This window comes from Argopecten irradians, chromosome 12 (assembly GCF_041381155.1).
Source record: "Argopecten irradians isolate NY chromosome 12, Ai_NY, whole genome shotgun sequence".
Classification (NCBI taxonomy): domain Eukaryota; kingdom Metazoa; phylum Mollusca; class Bivalvia; order Pectinida; family Pectinidae; genus Argopecten; species Argopecten irradians.
The window spans coordinates 11394333-11412395 of record NC_091145.1 but is presented as its reverse complement, the minus strand read 5'-3'; the positions used below and the strand labels follow the sequence as shown (position 1 = coordinate 11412395).

At 35.4% G+C, this 18063-nt stretch overlaps 2 protein-coding genes across 3 annotated transcripts in view; one reads left to right on the top strand and one right to left on the bottom strand.

The window, feature by feature from the left end:
• Positions 1 to 18063, top strand: part of LOC138304767 (synapsin-like) — a 141749-nt gene that overhangs the window by 47384 nt on the left and 76302 nt on the right. For both annotated transcript variants that reach the window (XM_069245025.1, XM_069245026.1), the window contains exons 3-7: positions 1271 to 1714; positions 2488 to 2545; positions 2960 to 3051; positions 12399 to 12549; positions 12980 to 13069. In XM_069245025.1, the coding sequence (XP_069101126.1) occupies positions 1482 to 1714; positions 2488 to 2545; positions 2960 to 3051; positions 12399 to 12549; positions 12980 to 13069 (624 nt within the window). In that variant the 5' untranslated portion in view covers positions 1271 to 1481. The remainder of the gene's footprint in view (positions 1 to 1270; positions 1715 to 2487; positions 2546 to 2959; positions 3052 to 12398; positions 12550 to 12979; positions 13070 to 18063) is intronic.
• On the bottom strand, positions 13997 to 18034 carry LOC138304769 (metalloproteinase inhibitor 3-like). Its single transcript, XM_069245033.1, has 4 exons — positions 16470 to 18034; positions 15846 to 15970; positions 15377 to 15616; positions 13997 to 14821 (listed from the first exon to the last, which is right to left on the bottom strand). The coding sequence occupies exons 1-4, from the start codon at positions 16606 to 16608 to the stop codon at positions 14609 to 14611; spliced, it is 717 nt and encodes a 238-aa protein (XP_069101134.1). The 5' UTR covers positions 16609 to 18034; the 3' UTR covers positions 13997 to 14608.

Sequence of the window (18063 nt, the reverse complement as noted above, 5' to 3'; positions counted from 1 at the left end):
TAAAACACTATGTTCCTTTTCAAAATAGCCATACAATAAAGAGACTGTAGTCATCAGCAAGCTGTTATGCAAGAAAGTAAATGTAATTTTGATTTCGGTCGTCATTATCAATTTAACTTTAAAAATGGCAGCCATTGTTGCCATTCCTGAGCATGACTGCACTGTCGTAAACATCTGGAACCAAAGCCTCTATGGCTCCATGATCATGAAACAATCTTAGACATAATTAAATTTTAGTTAATTAGCCATTTAAAAATCAAATGTTAACATTTTGTGATATCATCTATCTATTGTTTAACTAAGTCTTAACTTTAAGACTGTTCTACCGTGCATTCCATTTGCAGATTCGTACCAGTTGTATTGATACAAATCTGCTTTATCTCAAATGGAACGCGTCGTACCAGCAGAACTGTACCATATACATACAAGTGGATTGTTTTTAGAAGCATACCACTTGGATCCAAGATGACGGACTCAAGATTTTTCATTTGTCACTGAAATGTTTTCTTTGTTGAAAACAAGACAGAGAGCATTTATATCTGATGGAATTACATGAATTATTTATTTCAATGTGTGCCAAAACTATTTATAGGTATTACATTTATATCCATTTTATTGTAACACTTAAAATACTTATATTCTTTTATATACTCGCAGCATATCTTTTATATCTGGCCGTCATCATTGAAAAATCCAAATGTGTTGCATTAAAACTTAAAACCTTAAAACTGTTTCATGATTTTGGGGCTGGTATCTTCAACTTTTTAATTCTGGATAACGCTAAATTCCAACTCAGACTGGCATGACCTTGCAGAGCTTAAATTGACTCTTCATTGTCAAATTTATTGATTCTAAATTTATTTGTCTTCTGTGGATTCCCACATTAATGGTCTCAAATGTAATACAGTTCAATCAATATTGCTATTATAAACACATCATAGATGTATATCAAGTTCATATTTTTCACACATTACTAATCTGATTGAATATAACGTTATTTTACACCAGTTGTATACATTATTGTATATGTCTTTTTTTTCTGTGCTTGCAGAAATAAAGTTTGCGACCTATTTTTCACACATTTCAATTCTGATTGAATATAACATCATTTTACACATGCAGTGTTCATTGGAATATTTGCCCTTTTTACTTTGCTTGCAAGAGGTTTATGATTTATTTTTCACACATTGCAATTCTAACTTAACATCATATCATTTAACATCCATTGAACACATTTGTAAAATTGTCCTTTATTTTTCTTTGCTTTCAGAAAGTTTGCATCTGCTCATGTTGAGAGGTTGGCGTGGAGTAAAGGCTCTGATTTTCTTACCTCATCTCTTGGATTCTACAACCAATCAGCAGCTGGATTACATACAACAGTTCTACAATCCATCAATCACAGCAAAGCATTGTGTATAGTGCCTTTATAAAGTCTCAAAATTTCGTGGTCACTGTTTTTCAAAGACAATTTTTCTTGTGGTATGAATTTCCTACGGCGGAGATTCAGTTCTGGGGACTTGCAGGGAGAACTCAAAGATGAAAACTCTAGCATACTCACTTTCAAAAAGGGGCCATCCCCTAGTGCCCCGAATTCCCCGTCAAAATCCATGTCAGGGGCGGGGATCCCTCGCACTCCCGCGGGTAACAACAAACCAGCGTACAACAAAGACAGATGCAAAACACTTCTTGTTATAGACGATCATCACACAGACTGGTGGGTATTTTATTTTCTGTTATTAACCAATCTGATTAAAATACAGATCTTTTTTTATCCTTATCATTTCATTTGATAAGAAGGTCTGACAACATCCCATCTCCATAAGGAGTCATGTTCGGATGACCTTTATACCACCTGTACATCAGATCAATGACATTTTCTACACCTTGCTACATCACTTGAAAGCTCCATTTTATCATAGTATACATATACAATTAGCTTTGTTGTGCTCTTTGGTCGAGATGACTATGTACAAGACAATAATTCTGACAGCTTTTTGAAACTATTTCTTCCCCAGACATGATTCTGGCAGCAGCTATTTGACTGGCCATTTTCAAAGGTCACCAGCACGTGACCCCAAATGGGATGTTGTCATATCCTTTTTCAAACATTTTAACAAATTTTATTGACAGATGATGTAGTCAAAAGGTTTGAGTAACAGGCAAAGCCTATATAAATTCTTTCCAGGGTCGCTCAACATGAGACTTGCCGAGTGTTGATCGGCCAAAATCTTACACTCGGGTTGAGATATCCCTGTCCACTTTACAGACCCAAGTTGGGTTATTTTTCTTCTTTAGTCGAAAGGAAAATGGCGATTTATTTATTTTCAATCATTTTGTCACGCCATCCTTAGAGCAATGTTATCATATGTCAAGATTCACTCCAGATGACGTCCTCGGCAAATTGTACGCTGTGGCGGCTATGTTTTATGTTTATGCCATATGTACTGATAACATTTTGTAAATGTCATTCTATTTATATTCTTGTAGGTCAAAATACTTTCGAGGGAGAAAAATATTTGGTGATTGGGACATAAGAGTAGAGCAGGTAAGTTGATCAGATTCTGTCCAATATTATATTGAGAGGAAAAGGAGTTTATCTGAATTCCATGTTGTAGTCAGTCAATTTTGCTGGCAAAATCTTTTGCAATTTTTAAAAAAAGGGATACATTAATATAAATTTTAGCAAATGAACATTTCGTGATACGGTGTACAGTATATGGCTTGAAGAGTAAAATGCAGTTTAACCTCATTTAGCGACCACCTCTGTATAAAGAACACCTTTTTAATAAGACCAGTTCTCTAGGGTTCTAGATGACCAATTTCAACACCATTCAACTTGTGTATAAAGACCACCTGGCTATGGCGATCTTTTTTCCTCTGTCCCTTGGGTGGTCTTAATAGGCAGGTTTGACTGTATTTGAATTCAATCTTATTTCACTAATATAATTTTGAATTACAGGCAGAGTTTAAAGAGCTCAATTTGGCTTCCTATACAGACACTGGGACAATGGTGGACATCCAGATATTGAGGAACGGTACCAAAGTGGTGAGGTAAGGCAATACACAAGTTCAGCTCAAGGAAGGCAAATTTCTTGGAATGCCTTTTACATAAACGCTTGTTTTCATGTCTCTGAAGGCAGTGTTACTCAAACATATGACTTGACTGGCCACCAGACCCTTAGTTTTTGATAAGATTTTCTCAGCAGAACTATAATACTAGATAATCTCCCCTTAGACTGGCCACAAGAACCTAAGTCATTGATAAGATTTTCTCATCAGAATACTAATGCTAGAATATCTCCCCTTAGACTGGTCACCAGGACAAGACTTTCTCGACAGAATGCTAATACCAGATTATCTCCCCTAGACTGGCCACCAGACTCTATATTTATAAGATATTCTCAGCAGAATTCTAATACTAGGTTATTTCCCCCTAGACTGGTCACCAGGACAAGACTTTCTCGTCAGAATTCTAATACCAGATTATAATTATCTCTCCCTAGACTGTCCACAAGACCCAAAGTTATTGATAAGATTTTCTCAGCAGAATTATAATACTAGATTATCTCCCCCTAGATTGGCCACCAGACCCTAAGTTATTGATAAGTTTTTCTCATCAGAATTATAATACTAGATTATCTCCCCCTAGATTGGCCACCAGACCCTAAGTTATTGATAAGATTTTCTCAGCAGAGTTCTTGTACTAGATTATCTCCCCCTAGACTGGCCACCAGACCCAAAGTTATTGATAAGATTTTCTCAGCAGAGTTCTTATACTATTTGATCCCGCCTTGGCTAAAATATCATTCTCTTTAAAAGAAATAGCTGAACTGACATACTGATTAATATTTTATATGGTCGTTGTTGATATTAATACCAATAAGAATTGAATTGCTTGAATATGTGTGCCATGAATGAGAAATTATGTTTTCCCACCTGTCAATCAAAGCACCAAGTGACCGCACATGACTTGCGTTTTATCTCCTCCCATATTTGTTTCGACATTGAATGGCAAGCATGCGACATGGCTAGTTACCATCTGGCAGTTGGTCAATTAATATCTAATGAGCTAATTTACAATATTCAAAAAATGTCATTCCGTATCAAACTAATTTATTCATCCAGTTCTAAATAGAGTTTTGCACTGTAAAACAGTAATCAAAACGCAATGATCATTTTTCTCTGAAACCTCTGTATAATCGCAATCAGCCACGCAGTGTGAAACAAAATAAATGAAAATGTCAAAAGGATCTTTTACAAAACCCATTAAAGTTATGGTCTAAACAAATATCTTGACTTACGTTTCTTGTTTAATGTGAATCTTCATGTAAATCTAATTTGTACAAAGTTGTTTTGTTTGAACAATGGCATATATCAAATAGAGCGTCCATGTTGAAAAGGCATTGTCGTCCACCTGCGTCAGGGATTCGTTTGCTCAGGGAATATAGAATGGCTGGAGAAATTTGATTTACTGCTACATGTAGATTGGCAGTGATGGGGAAGATATGACTTGGAACTTATAATGTTTTTTTGGAGAGCTGTTGTTCAGATATTTATTATAGCTGAAATTAGAGACTGCAATATCAATCTCATATAGCAGGACTACGAGGTACATGAATGGGGATATTTTATTCCTTTTTATCATATTGAATCTGAAATTGACTCTACATTCTTCTTTGTTCTTAGTATGGCCTATGCTTTCAACTAGAAATATCCTGACAGTGTTCCTTCATATTCAATAAGTCTTCTATCCTATCCAGTCAGTGCTCTGCTGTCTCTTCAGCCAAATATCCAGTCAGTACCCTGCGCCTTTACCTATAAATATCCAGTCAGTGCCCTGTGCCTTTAACTATAAATATCTAGTCAGTGCCCTGTTGTTTATTAAATATTCAGTCAGTGTCCCATACCTTCAATAAATATCCAGTCAGTGCCCCGGTGCCTTTAACTATAAATATCTAGTCAGTGCCCTGTTGTTTATTAAATATTCAGTCAGTGTCCCATACCTTCAATAAATATCCAGTCAGTGCCCCGGTGCCTTTAACTATAAATATCTAGTCAGTGCCCTGTTGTTTATTAAATATTAAGTCAGTGTCCCATACCTTCAATAAATATCCAGTCAGTGTCCCGGTGCCTTTAACTAAAATATCTAGTCAGTGCCCTGTTGTTTATTAAATATTCAGTCAGTGTCCCATACCTTCAATAAATATCCAGTCAGTACCCCGGTGCCTTTAACTATAAATATCTAGTCAGTGCCCTGTTGTTTATTAAATATTCAGTCAGTGTCCCATACCTTCAATAAATATCCAGTCAGTGCCCCGGTGCCTTTAACTATAAATATCTAGTCAGTGCCCTGTTGTTTATGAAATATTCAGTCAGTATCACATACCTTCAATAAATATCCAGTCAGTGCCCCGGTGCCTTTAACTATAAATATCTAGTCAGTGCCCTGTTGTTTATTAAATATTCAGTCAGTGTCCCATACCTTCAATAAATATCCAGTCAGTGCTCTGTGCCTTTAACTATAAATATCCAGTCAGTGCCCTGTTGTTTATTAAATATTCAGACAGTGTCCCATACCTTCAATAAATATCCAGTCAGTGCCCTGTTGTTTATTAAATATTCAGTCAGTGTCCCATACCTTCAATAAATATCCAGTCAGTGCCCCGGTGCCTTTAACTATAAATATCTAGTCAGTGCCCTGTTGTTTATGAAATATTCAGTCAGTATCACATACCTTCAATAAATATCAAGTCAATGCCCCGGTGCCTTTAACTATAAATATCTAGTCAGTGCCCTGTTGTTTATTAAATATTCAGTCAGTGTCTCATACCTTCAATAAATATCCAGTCAGTACCCCGGTGCCTTTAACTATAAATATCTAGTCAATGCCCTGTTGTTTATGAAATATTCAGTCAGTATCACATACCTTCAATAAATATCCAGTCAGTGCCCCGGTGCCTTTAACTATAAATATCTAGTCAGTGCCCTGTCGTTTATGAAATATTCAGTCAGTGTCTCATACCTTCAATAAATATCCAGTCAGTGCTCTGTGCCTTTAACTATAAATATCCAGTCAGTGCCCTGTTGTTTATGAAATATTCAGACATTGTCCCATACCTTCAATAAATATCCAGTCAGTGCCCTGTTGTTTATTAAATATTCAGTCAGTGTCCCATACCTTCAATAAATATCCAGTCAGTGCCCCGGTGCCTTTCACTATAAATATCTAGTCAGTGCCCTGTTGTTATCAAATATTCAGTCAGTGTCCCATACCTTCAATAAATATCCAGTCAGTGCCCCGGTGCCTTTAACTATAAATATCTAGTCAGTGCCCTGTTGTTTATTATCCCCCGCCCAACGAAGTTGGCGGGGGATATACAAATGGGTTCCGTCCGTCCGTCCGTACGAATGGTTTTCCGGAGCATAACTCTGAAACCAGTAGAGATATTTCCACGAAACTTCATACACACATTGGTCTTATGGTCTTGTAGTGCCTTTTGCTATTTTTAGGTTTTCATTTTTTGCACTTTTTCCGTAACCATGGAAACATTGCTGAAAATGTCATATTTTTGTACCAGGTTCGTTTCCGCAGCATAACTGGAAAACCGGTTGAGATATATGCACGGAACTCCATTGGCACATTAGTCTTATGGTCTAGTAGTGCCTTTTGCTATTTTAAGGTTTTCACTTTTTGTACTTTTTTCTGTAACGATGGAAACATTGCTGAAAATGGCAGATTTTTGTGTAAGAATCGTTTCCGGAGCACAAATCTAAAACCAGCAGAGATATTTCCATGAAACTTCATAGACACATTGTTCTTATGGTCTAGTAGTGCCTTTTGCTATTTTTAGGTTTTCACTTTTTGTGTTTTTTTCTGTAACCATAGAAACATTGCTGAAAATATCATATTTTTGTAGCAGGTTCATTTCCGGAGTATAACTCTAAAACCAGCAGAGATATTTCCACGAAACTCATAGACACATTCTTTTTATGGTCTAGTAGTACCTTTTGCTATTTTTAGGTTTTCATTTTTTGCACTTTTTACGTTACCATGGAAACATTGCTGAAAATATCATGGTAAATGATAAATGTTACTTTGCAAAACTCTACCCATCTTTGTGTATATAGTCTAATATTAATGTCAAGGCTGTATACCTGATTCAACAATTGCAGCCCCGCTCTACTTGAATTATACTCCATCTTTCTTTAGCTCAACTTCCTTTTTCCTGTTTTTTTTTCATACACATAAGTCTCCATAATCAAACTTACTTCAGCTTTGATATCTCCATTGGCGGGGGATCTGAATGACTATGTCCTTGTTAAATATTCAATCAGTGTCCCATACCTTCTGTAAATATCCAGTCAGTACCCCGGTGCCTTTAACTATAAATATCTAGTCAGTGCCCTATTGTTTATTAAATATTCAGTCAGTGTCCCATACCATCTGTAAATATCCAGTCAGTACCCCGGTGCCTTTAACTATAAATATCTAGTCAGTGCCCTATTGTTTATTAAATATTCAGTCAGTGTCCCATACCATCTGTAAATATCCAGTCAGTACCCCGGTGCCTTTAACTACAAATATCTAGTCCCTGTTGTTAATTAAATATCCCGTAAGTGCCCAATGCCTGTAGCTAAATGGTAAATATCTAGTCAGTGTTCTGTCTTGTAGGTAAATATCCAGTCAGTGTTCTGTCCTGTAGGTAAATATCCAGTCAGTGTTCTGTCCTGTAGGTAAATATCCAGTCAGTGTTCTGTCCTGTAGGTAAATATCCAGTCAGTGTTCTGTCCTGTAGGTAAATATCCAGTCAGTGTTCTGTCCTGTAGGTAAATATCCAGTCAGTGTTCTGTCCTGTAGGTAAATATAAGTCATGTTCTGTTCTGTAGGTAAATATCCAGTCAGTGTTCTGTCCTGTAGGTAAATATCCAGTCAGTGTTCTGTCCTGTAGGTAAATATCCAGTCAGTGTTCTGTCCTGTAAGTAAATATCCAGTCAGTGTTCTGTCCTGTAGGTAAATATCCAGTCAGTGCTCTGTCCTATAGGTAAATATCCAGTCAGCGTTTTGTCCTGTAGTTAAATATCCAGTCAGTGTTCTGTCCTGTAGGTAAATATCCAGTCAATGTTCTGTTCTGTAGGTAAATATCCAGTCAGTGCTCTGTCCTGTAGGTAAATATCCAGTCAGTGTTCTGTCCTGTAGGTAAATATCCAGTCAATGTTTTGTCCTATAGGTAAATATCCAGTCAGTGTTTTGTCCTGTTGGTAAATATCCAGTCAGTGTTCTGTCCTGTAGGTTAATATCCAGTCTTCTGTCCTATAGGTAAATATCCAGTCAGTGTTTTGTCCTGTTGGTAAATATCTAATCAGTGTTCTGTCCCTGTAGGTAAATATCCAGTCAGTGTTCTGTCCTGTAGGTAAATATCCAGTCAGTGCTCTGTCCTGTAGGTAAATATCCAGTCAGTGTTCTGTCCTGTAGGTAAATATCCAGTCAGTGTTCTGTCCTGTAGGTAAATATCCAGTCAATGTTCTGTTCTGTAGGTAAATATCCAGTCAGTGCTCTGTCCTGTAGGTAAATATCCAGTCAGTGTTCTGTCCTGTAGGTAAATATCCAGTCAGTGTTCTGTCCTGTAGGTAAATATCCAGTCAGTGTTCTGTCCTGTAGGTAAATATCCAGTCAGTGTTCTGTCCTGTAGGTAAATATCCAGTCAGCGTATTTTCCTGTAGGTAAATATCCAGTCAGTGTTCTGTCCTGTAGGTAAATATCCAGTCAGTGTTCTGTCCTGTAGGTAAATATCCAGTCAGTGTTCTGTCCTGTAGGTAAATATCCAGTCAGTGTTCTGTCCTGTAGGTAAATATCCAGTCAGTGTTCTGTCCTGTAGGTAAATATCCAGTCAGTGCTCTGTCCGTGTTTCTGTTCTGTAGGTAAATATCCAGTCAGTGCTCTGTCCTGTAGGTAAATATCCAGTCAGTGTTCTGTCCTGTAGGTAAATATCCAGTCAGTGTTCTGTCCTGTAGGTAAATATCCAGTCAGTGTTCTGTCCTGTAGGTAAATATCCAGTCAGTGTTCTGTCCTGTAGGTAAATATCCAGTCAGTGCTCTGTCCTGTAGGTAAATATCCAGTCAGTGTTCTGTCCTGTAGGTAAATATCCAGTCAGTGTTCTGTCCTGTAGGTAAATATCCAGTCAGTGCTCTGTCCTGTAGGTAAAAATCCAGTCAGTGTTCTGTCCTGTAGGTAAATATCCAGTCAGTGTTCTGTCCTATAGGTAAATATCCAATCCCTGCCTTGTCCCTTCATTTCAGCTGTTAATATTTAGTCATTTCCCTGCACACTTTAAGGAAAGCCTCAATCTTAAATAACCATATCTAAGCTCCTAAGTAAAATATCAACCCATACATGTAATTTGTTTTTCATTTAATGAACTAATTTGCCCAAAGTACAAATTGAGAGTTTGGCCATACATCATTAAAAGTAAAGTTGAACTAGACATATATATATATATACATGGTGACAGTACATCTGCTATAACGAGATTGTAAAAGATTTCTCCGAAACATCTTCATCGTGTAACTGGGACTCTCACAGTGACACCTCTGAAGCCGGTAGGACCACTTAATGTTTTTATAATCGCGAATGGATTTCAGTGTCTGATGGTTGTGACATTCATCGTAAAGGTCAGAAGTATTGGTATCCACACTTCAGTCCGTAATTGTTCGATACCAATGTGATTTCACTTTGATTAATGGGGAATAAGGGTACAATAAATTGTTGTCCAATTTTGAGCTCACCTGCTTAAAGGGCAAGTTAGGAGCACAAGCTTTGATATATTTTGATATGCCATCCATCATATGTCTATTCCATCTTGACATATTACAGAGTTAGCTCCCTTGTTGGTAGGTATCATACGTAATTATTTTGCAGGCACGATTCACAGTATTTTCTCAGAAAAGTATGATGTCATGCTCACAAAAACATGACATCACTATCAATACTTTCCTGAAAGGGCAGATAACTCTGTAATATGCAAATACAAGTACAAAATATCCGACCGGTACAAAATTTTCTTCTTAGATGTCTTCTTATCAATAACCAAAAGGCACAAAAACCTGATGTACTTCAATAGATTTAGAAGTCGTATGTATGGATTCAGAAGTCTGACACACACTTATGCTGAGAATTTTGATGAAGCAAGTTAACACCATTAAAGTTTCCTTCCAAGTTGTAATTCTGTCAGAGAGACAAATATATTTAAAGACCTCTTTATTAGCCAAGAGTGCATTTAGTACTTCAATTTGTATAGCATGCTGAGGTAAAGGAATACTAATGGTGTTCAATTGAATGACCTTGACCTTTATTTAAGGTGTCAGGGGTTAAAACAAGACTATTTTAATCAGTTCTACACTTAAGTCATCATTTGTATACAAACACATGATGTCACTATCAATACCTTCCTGCAATATATTTAAGACATCTAAACCAATTGCAGTACATCAGTTTTCTGTGCCTTTTGCAAATTGCATCACCAGGTAGCTTGAGAGTGATGGTCAAAAGTCTGTTCAATGTGTTCTAATTGTATTTAAGCCCTGTTCAACATCAAGTCCCTTAATATAAGTCAGCTTCCCCCATTTTTGATTTTGATTGAATAATTCAGAGAGTAAATATATTGAAAAAAAATAACAAAACTATAGAATTTGTTATTCCTTTTCTCTGATGAAAAAGTTACGTTCATTCTTTGTTAATGCATTTCTTTAATTTTGCCCAATTATCAACATGGTGCCATGGTTCGGTAAGCATAGTGATCATGTTCAAGGTCACTGGTGTGTGAAAACCATTATCAATTAAAAACAAGCGAATAAACTGATGGACTCTTTGAAGCTCAGTACAGTGTATTTGGCCAAATTTATTAGTGCTGACGGACTCTTCGAAGCCCAGTACGGTGTATCTGGCCATATTTGGTGTATGAGTTCAGTGGATCACATTTTTTCAATCAATCGTCGACAGTTCTGGTGTAGATGGGTGATCCTGTGGGTCGGTCGGCGTATCATAAATACTCTCATCTATACCACCATGTTTCTACATTGATTTTATATTATCTCGCAATCCATCATTCTCCCTCGACTGTTTCCTCGATCAAAATGTGTCTCTGGTCGGCCATGTTTGTATGTCTTCTTTTCAGCTAATGTTCCTTTGATGTTGTTCTCGGCAAAATCGAGATCGATCTGAGGCTTAGGTTTTGTAAACATGGGTTAGTTAATAGAATTGAAATAGCCTTTGGTAATTAAATCAAAGCCAATTAGCATGGCTAATCAGTTAGTGTGGGTTTATGAGAGCTCTGTACTTGTAAAGTTAACCTGACAGCAGGTTCTCAGGATGATCTTACTTAAACCTAAATAGATTATGATGTACATTTTCAGTGGCATCTGATGATATATTTCAATGAAGTAGATCATATTCTGGATGATGACACAAAGAACTGCCATGGACGTTACAATATATTTCCTGATCTTTTTAATATTTGTTTTGAGAAATTGCTTTTTTGAAATCTATCAAAAACTTTTCTTGGTCTTAGTGTTAAAGATGCTCCACTGCCGACAGAGTATAAATGATATTCATCATTTGAACAATAATTGGTGTTTAATTGTGTAAATATATGCCTAATTAACACAAAAAATAATATGAAATAATTTATTTCGCCTTTGGTGCATGTGCAATCAGTACTTCATTCCATATAGGATATAGTGCCACAGAATTTTTTCGGGATGCAATTAATTATTTTTCATATTTTAAACTTTAAGTAAAATTAGAAGCTCAAACTTTTCAATGGTGGTAATGGTGTAAAGTAAGTAATTTTTGTAACTGAAGAAAAATACTAAATCGTCTGCTCCTGTTTTTGATAGTGAAAAAATAACATTTGTCAGCGGTGGAGCATCTTTAATTGTTATGTAACCATTTAATGTTTCAATATTGAATCACATGTCAGGTAGTTGCCAGGTACTGACCACTGGTCGGTGGTTTTCCTCCGGGTACTCCAGCTTTCCTCTATCGTCTACATCTGGCACATCCTTAAATGACCTTGTCAGGCATGAAAAATGCAAAATTCAGTAGTCACAAAAATATGTTAATATATAAATATGGTAAATTAAACATGGAGCTATTAATATTGGTTTTTGTGTTGATCTACAGATATCTAGCCAGGTTCTCCCATAAAAACAGATTGGTTTAGCTGAAACATAGAACTGGGCATCTGTAACTTTCAATAAATCATTTAGGGCAGCTGGTCTAACGAAAGTCAACATAGAACTTTTTATGCTGAAGTAAATGAGTAGAAATTTTCTCCCAAAAATGTCTGTTTTTAAAAAGTGTGTTTTTTTCATAAAGACGGATCTATTTTGTTTAACTGCAGATCTTTCAAACCTGATTTCCTGCTCATACGACAAAATGTCAAGGATGCCTCTGAAGACTGGAAAAACCTACTTATTGGATTTCAATATGGCGGCATTCCCAGTGTCAACTCTCTCCACTCTATTTATAACTTCCAGGATCGACCATGGGTGGTAGGTGTCTAACACGTTTGATGACTGCACCACACAGAACGGATGATTTGAAATATTTTCTTACACAACTGTCGTCTGCTTTACTTGATATCTTAATAATAATAAACTGGACAATCATGGTCTACAAAACTTTTTGATTTAAGAGAAGATTCAAAATATACAAGTGTCGTCTGCTTTTCCAAAAATCTTAATCATAATTCTGATAGAGAATCAAGGTATACAAAACTCTTTGATTTTGGAGAAAGGTTTTGACATATACAAGTGTCGTCTGCTTTTCCAAAAATCATATTCATAACTCTAATAGGGAATCATGGTCTACAAAACTCTTTGATATTTGGAGAAATTATTAACAAGAATTGAAGAACTTAGTTGAAGCAGGGTGGCATGACTTCTTTATCAAATTTCAATCAAACATAACTTTTCATTTCAGTTCTCTCAATTGATAAAAATTCAGAAGAAACTAGGTCGTGACAATTTCCCACTTATTGAACAGGCCTACTACCCCAACCACAAGGAAATGGTGAGTTGCTTGTAGCATTTTAGGTCGCCTAAAACAGAGTATTCGGGTTTGGGTTTTATTAGTTTAACATCCTATTAACAGCCAGGGTCAAGGACATGTCAGGTTTGTTGGTGGAGGAAAGCCAGAGTACCTGAAGAAAAACAGCCGACCAGCAGTCAGTACCTTGCAACTGACCACATGGGATTCGAACTCGCAACTCAGAGTTGGAGGGCTTGTGGTAATGTGTCGAGACATCTTAACCACTCTGCGTCTGCAGTCCCTGCTTTTAATATTGAACTGCTCCATTTGTCTGTTGTCATGTTGCAAACAATTTTCATTTTAAATTTGTTCCTTTTTCACTCAGTCAATTTCCAATGGCTAAAATGTCAATCAAGATTTAGATCATATATGGTCCCCATCCACTTCAAGCATTTGAAGGGATGACCTTTAAGTTGTCAAAATGACTTAAATTTTGAATTTTTCTTTTGAAGCAAGTTATTGTACTGACAAATAAAGAAGCATTATCAAATGGTTTGAAGGTGCTTTGCAAAAGTTGTCATTTTCATGATTTTCTAGTTTTTCATTTTCCTTTGTGGAAAGGATAAAAGATACATAAGCAATCATACTGTTGTCAAGCATCATTTGTTCCATTGCCATAAGAAATACTGTATTCAATTTTAGAATGGTCAATATGGATTATGTTTTAACAGTTAATATTTGTCCTGAATTATGAGTTTCAGGACAAATATGTGAAGTTATTTTTTTGAAATTGTCTGATAACTTTGCATGAAGCCATTTAAAAACCATTTAGGCTGTTGTGTAGTCTTGGATCTGAGTGACACCGATGACAGTTGTTATAGCTTGATGCAGTATTACATCAAATGTCATTGACTCTGCCATATATATATATATATATACAGTAATTTCTAACACCAGAACGTGCTGCAATCAATACCATTTATTATGCAACAAAATGTAAAACGATATTGCAACAATACCATTTATTACGCAACAAAATATTAAACGATAACTTCTGTCAGATTGAAGGTCATATCAAACAAATATAGATCTAGAGCTTTCAGATATGATTTCAAATATAAAAATCATTAGGCGAACAATATTCTGTCTGCATAATACAGAGTTATCTGCCCTTCAGGATATACAGGCATGTCTATGTGATTTTGAAATCAGATATAATATTTGATGTGTTGTATCAACAAGGCAAAGCCACTGAAATCAAGTCTTATTAAAATGTTATAATTCATTCACCCCTGAAAACACATTTTGACTCTTCTAAATCAAAAAGTTGACCAGTCCATTATGAATTTTAGGGGGTGAATAAGTAACGGTAATAGAACTGTTATTCATGGTACTGTGGTACAAAAACATTTTTTTTTAAATTCTTTTACCTTCTTTGAAGGTGATATAAGATACAACATTTTAATTGTTATCTTCCTGTTGTATCACAGAATCTATTTCTATTGGAGAACAGAATAAATTCTGTTCAAGTTTTGAAAGTTTTCAGATTTCTTCCTTAATGTTCGAAGTACTCTGATATTCTCAGAAGAGACCGCTCTGATAACCATGGGTAGTAAGACAGCGATCTATATCTGGGTTTGATTTCCACGAACAACCTCTTTGACCTTTTGTTTGCTCATATTCACATATTCCATAGTTTGTGTAACAGCTGAAAATCCCAGTGTCCATCCTACACATGTTTCTATGACGAGCTGATTTTTTGCGTTTACATTGTGAACCTGTACAGCACTTTACCTGTAGGTGAAAAAAATATTCTCTATACACCTGCTCTTCACATAAACATGTATATATATATAGTGATGTAAATATTAAATGTCTTTTGTCTGTGTCTGGGCATTAAACTATCCGTCTGAATACGAGGGTTCGAGATACTAAAATGATGTGGGCTGAGTACAGTTAATCCCACCTTCCGACAAATGTGATGTTTAAAAAATATTACCAAGATGTGACATAATACTCACAGCATGTGGCACTAATCGACAGTAAATTGTTCTTTATCATATTCTGAATAAATATAATTGTAATTCTAGCTTACAAAATAAAAAAAAAATGCAATTCGCCTTTGAATAACACCTTACGCACTAAGCCTATTCCTTAGGTAAATATTAACCAACTTTCTTCAATAGAATGACCTTGACCTTAATTCATTAGTGTAGCATATGCTGCAGTGATCGAAACCATTGTTTCCTAATTTATTTTGATTAACGAAATGATCATAAATTATAAAAATATATCCAATAAATCATGTGATTTCTATAAACAGTTATCAAGTCATGCTATTGTGCTTACCTGACATCGACAGTTCTTTTCGTAAAGTTTCATCAGTCCCATTTTCTGTGAGTAAGTCATGGTTGCCATATTTTGTACCCAGTCACAGCTGTTGACCCATAACTTTCTTCCCCGAACGTCGCCGGATATGATGTATGTCTTATCTTTTTGAAGTGACGCGCGACAATCATACAGCGATCCCGGAGTGTGTATTTTTGTGCGACGCGGAATGGACCGTCTCCTACCCTTGCCTCGTTCAAACTGAAAAAAACGTTTAATAGATTTTCAGAATCACAAAATCGTTAGATTCTACATGTTGTAAAACACAAACAGGACTAAAATATCGGAGATGACTTTTGACCTTGTTCCTAATTAGCATGAAGAAGCTTGCATGTACAAAACAAGTAATGAAGAACACCTCCGATTTGTTGAATTGTTTTGTATTGCAATATCGGTAATTTTCATAAAAGAGTTGAAATAACAAACTTACCCGATATACATGGTGTACTTGAACGTAATAAGTTACAGTTGCTAGGCTGCCAAGGGGAGACAATTCTGTTGCTTTTTCCTGTGTCACATAATTCAAAGTGACCTCCTCAACTTTGGCTGTCATTACTGTTTATTTCAATAAAATATTATAAAATCAATGTTACAAAAAGTATAATAAAATGCATAAAATCATTATCTGATTATCCCCATTCTTTAATGGAGTCTATGACTCATAACGAGGAATACCTGGTATTTTTCCTTTTTTTAAATCAAAATTCATTTTCATTTTGTTTTGTGATTTTTGTACACTTTAAATTATATTAAGTGTAAGTGTACTGATGGATATACATTTACAACAGTTATGATTAAGGTCATATAAGATCTCCTTGGAACATCCCAGTATTTCTCTCATATCCATCACAACTTACTTATAATGATAAAAGTATCTATATGAAAATCAACTTTTTTTTTAACTACCGGTAATAGATTTTTCATTTTTAAAACATTGTTTTAAAAAATTCTACTTTTCAAAATGTTTCCCAAAAGAATTTGAAAATATTTAGACTGTTTTTTGTTCTGCTTTTAATCGCCGACTTTGATTAGTTTCAATGACAAAAACACTCACCATAATTTGATGTACAAAATAGCTGCTGTGGATGTTTAATTGCACATCTACAAGTGGTCACTAGTGGCCAAAATAACTGGATGATAATCAGGACGGTCAGTAGTTCTTTCTTTAGCCTTCTGATATTAATATTTTCCATGATGGTACCGGTCTTACTAACCAAGCAAAGTTCTTCAAAGTGATATGTTTGACCTGTGTCATACCAGGTGCTATCTATATATGTGATGATCTATTTCATGTAGCGTAGTTGTGACGTTGGTGAATGCGTTATTTGTTGATCCCTTCGCCAAGCTGTGATACCTTTCACCTTTGTCCAACTTCAATAGCTGTTGTATGATTGATGTGAAAATTAATATGAAAACGGAGACGATTTTAAGTGTCTGATTTTTGATACACAAAACACTTAAACCTTGCTGTTCAAAAGCGTTGTTATTTACAGAAAAAAAAGTTGTAATTTTCTTAAAGTGCACATACTAGTATTGATGATATAGCATAAATTAGATAAAAAAAACCACAATTTTTTTGGCTTATTAGCTCATATTGCAAGTTAGATTTCACAGATTTTCAATGCAATAAATCGTTTTTATATGATCTGTAATCATTCAGCTTTAAACCTAGATGATCAATTCCTGTAACAAACACAAATTGATCCCATTTAAACTTACCCCCTCCTCCCTTTTTTCCTTTTTCTTTTCCCCAATTAAAAAAAAATCCATCAATTTCAATTGTTCAAAATTAAGTCCATCCTCCTTTTATACTTAACCCTGAAGCAACAGAACTGTGATCTATTTGATAAATTTAAATGAAGTACCAGATTTTATAATACGCATAAGTTAATATTTTTATAGATTTTGATTGATATTCCTTATAAATCTGCTTTTGTTAAGCTGGAAGGCTGACCCTAAAATGAATGTTATATATAAAGTTAACTATTGTGAGACGACACACCTCTAGTTCATTAAGAGACAATGATTTATTGGGGCAACAAGATTGGTAATCCTTATAACAGATGTTGTAGCGAGCAGACGACAATTTGGATTAGCAGACAACTTTTTGTGACTTTCACAATATATGCTTGTTTTGAGGAAATTTACTGCAGAATATAACATTGTATTGAAAGACACTTTTTTGTTTTGATTGATACACACAAAATAATAATTATAACACTTTCAAAAGGTATAAACTGTAACAATTAAATCGTGCAAGGGCGGCCATTTTGTGTCCCTCCTCAATTCCTGACGTCATATCATTGTTTATCATAATGTCACAATGGATTTCCTGTCGGCACAGCCAATGAAAGGCGCTCCATGTTATATTAGACTAGTAGCATGATGCAAAATTATTACATTATTACAAGGGCGTGTGTAGTTACTGGATATCAGGCAAATAATGTGATAAATTATATATCAGTCGCGATAAAGTTAATCTATTAGTCTAAAAGGCTAAGGTCAAAAATGTAAACCATAATAAATGCTGCGCTACCATGATTATATCCGTCAATGAAAAATTCAAACAAAATGTAAAATAATAGTGTATACGTAATGGACGGAAAAGTACAATTGTTTTCAAATTGAATATTTTTTTCAACATTATG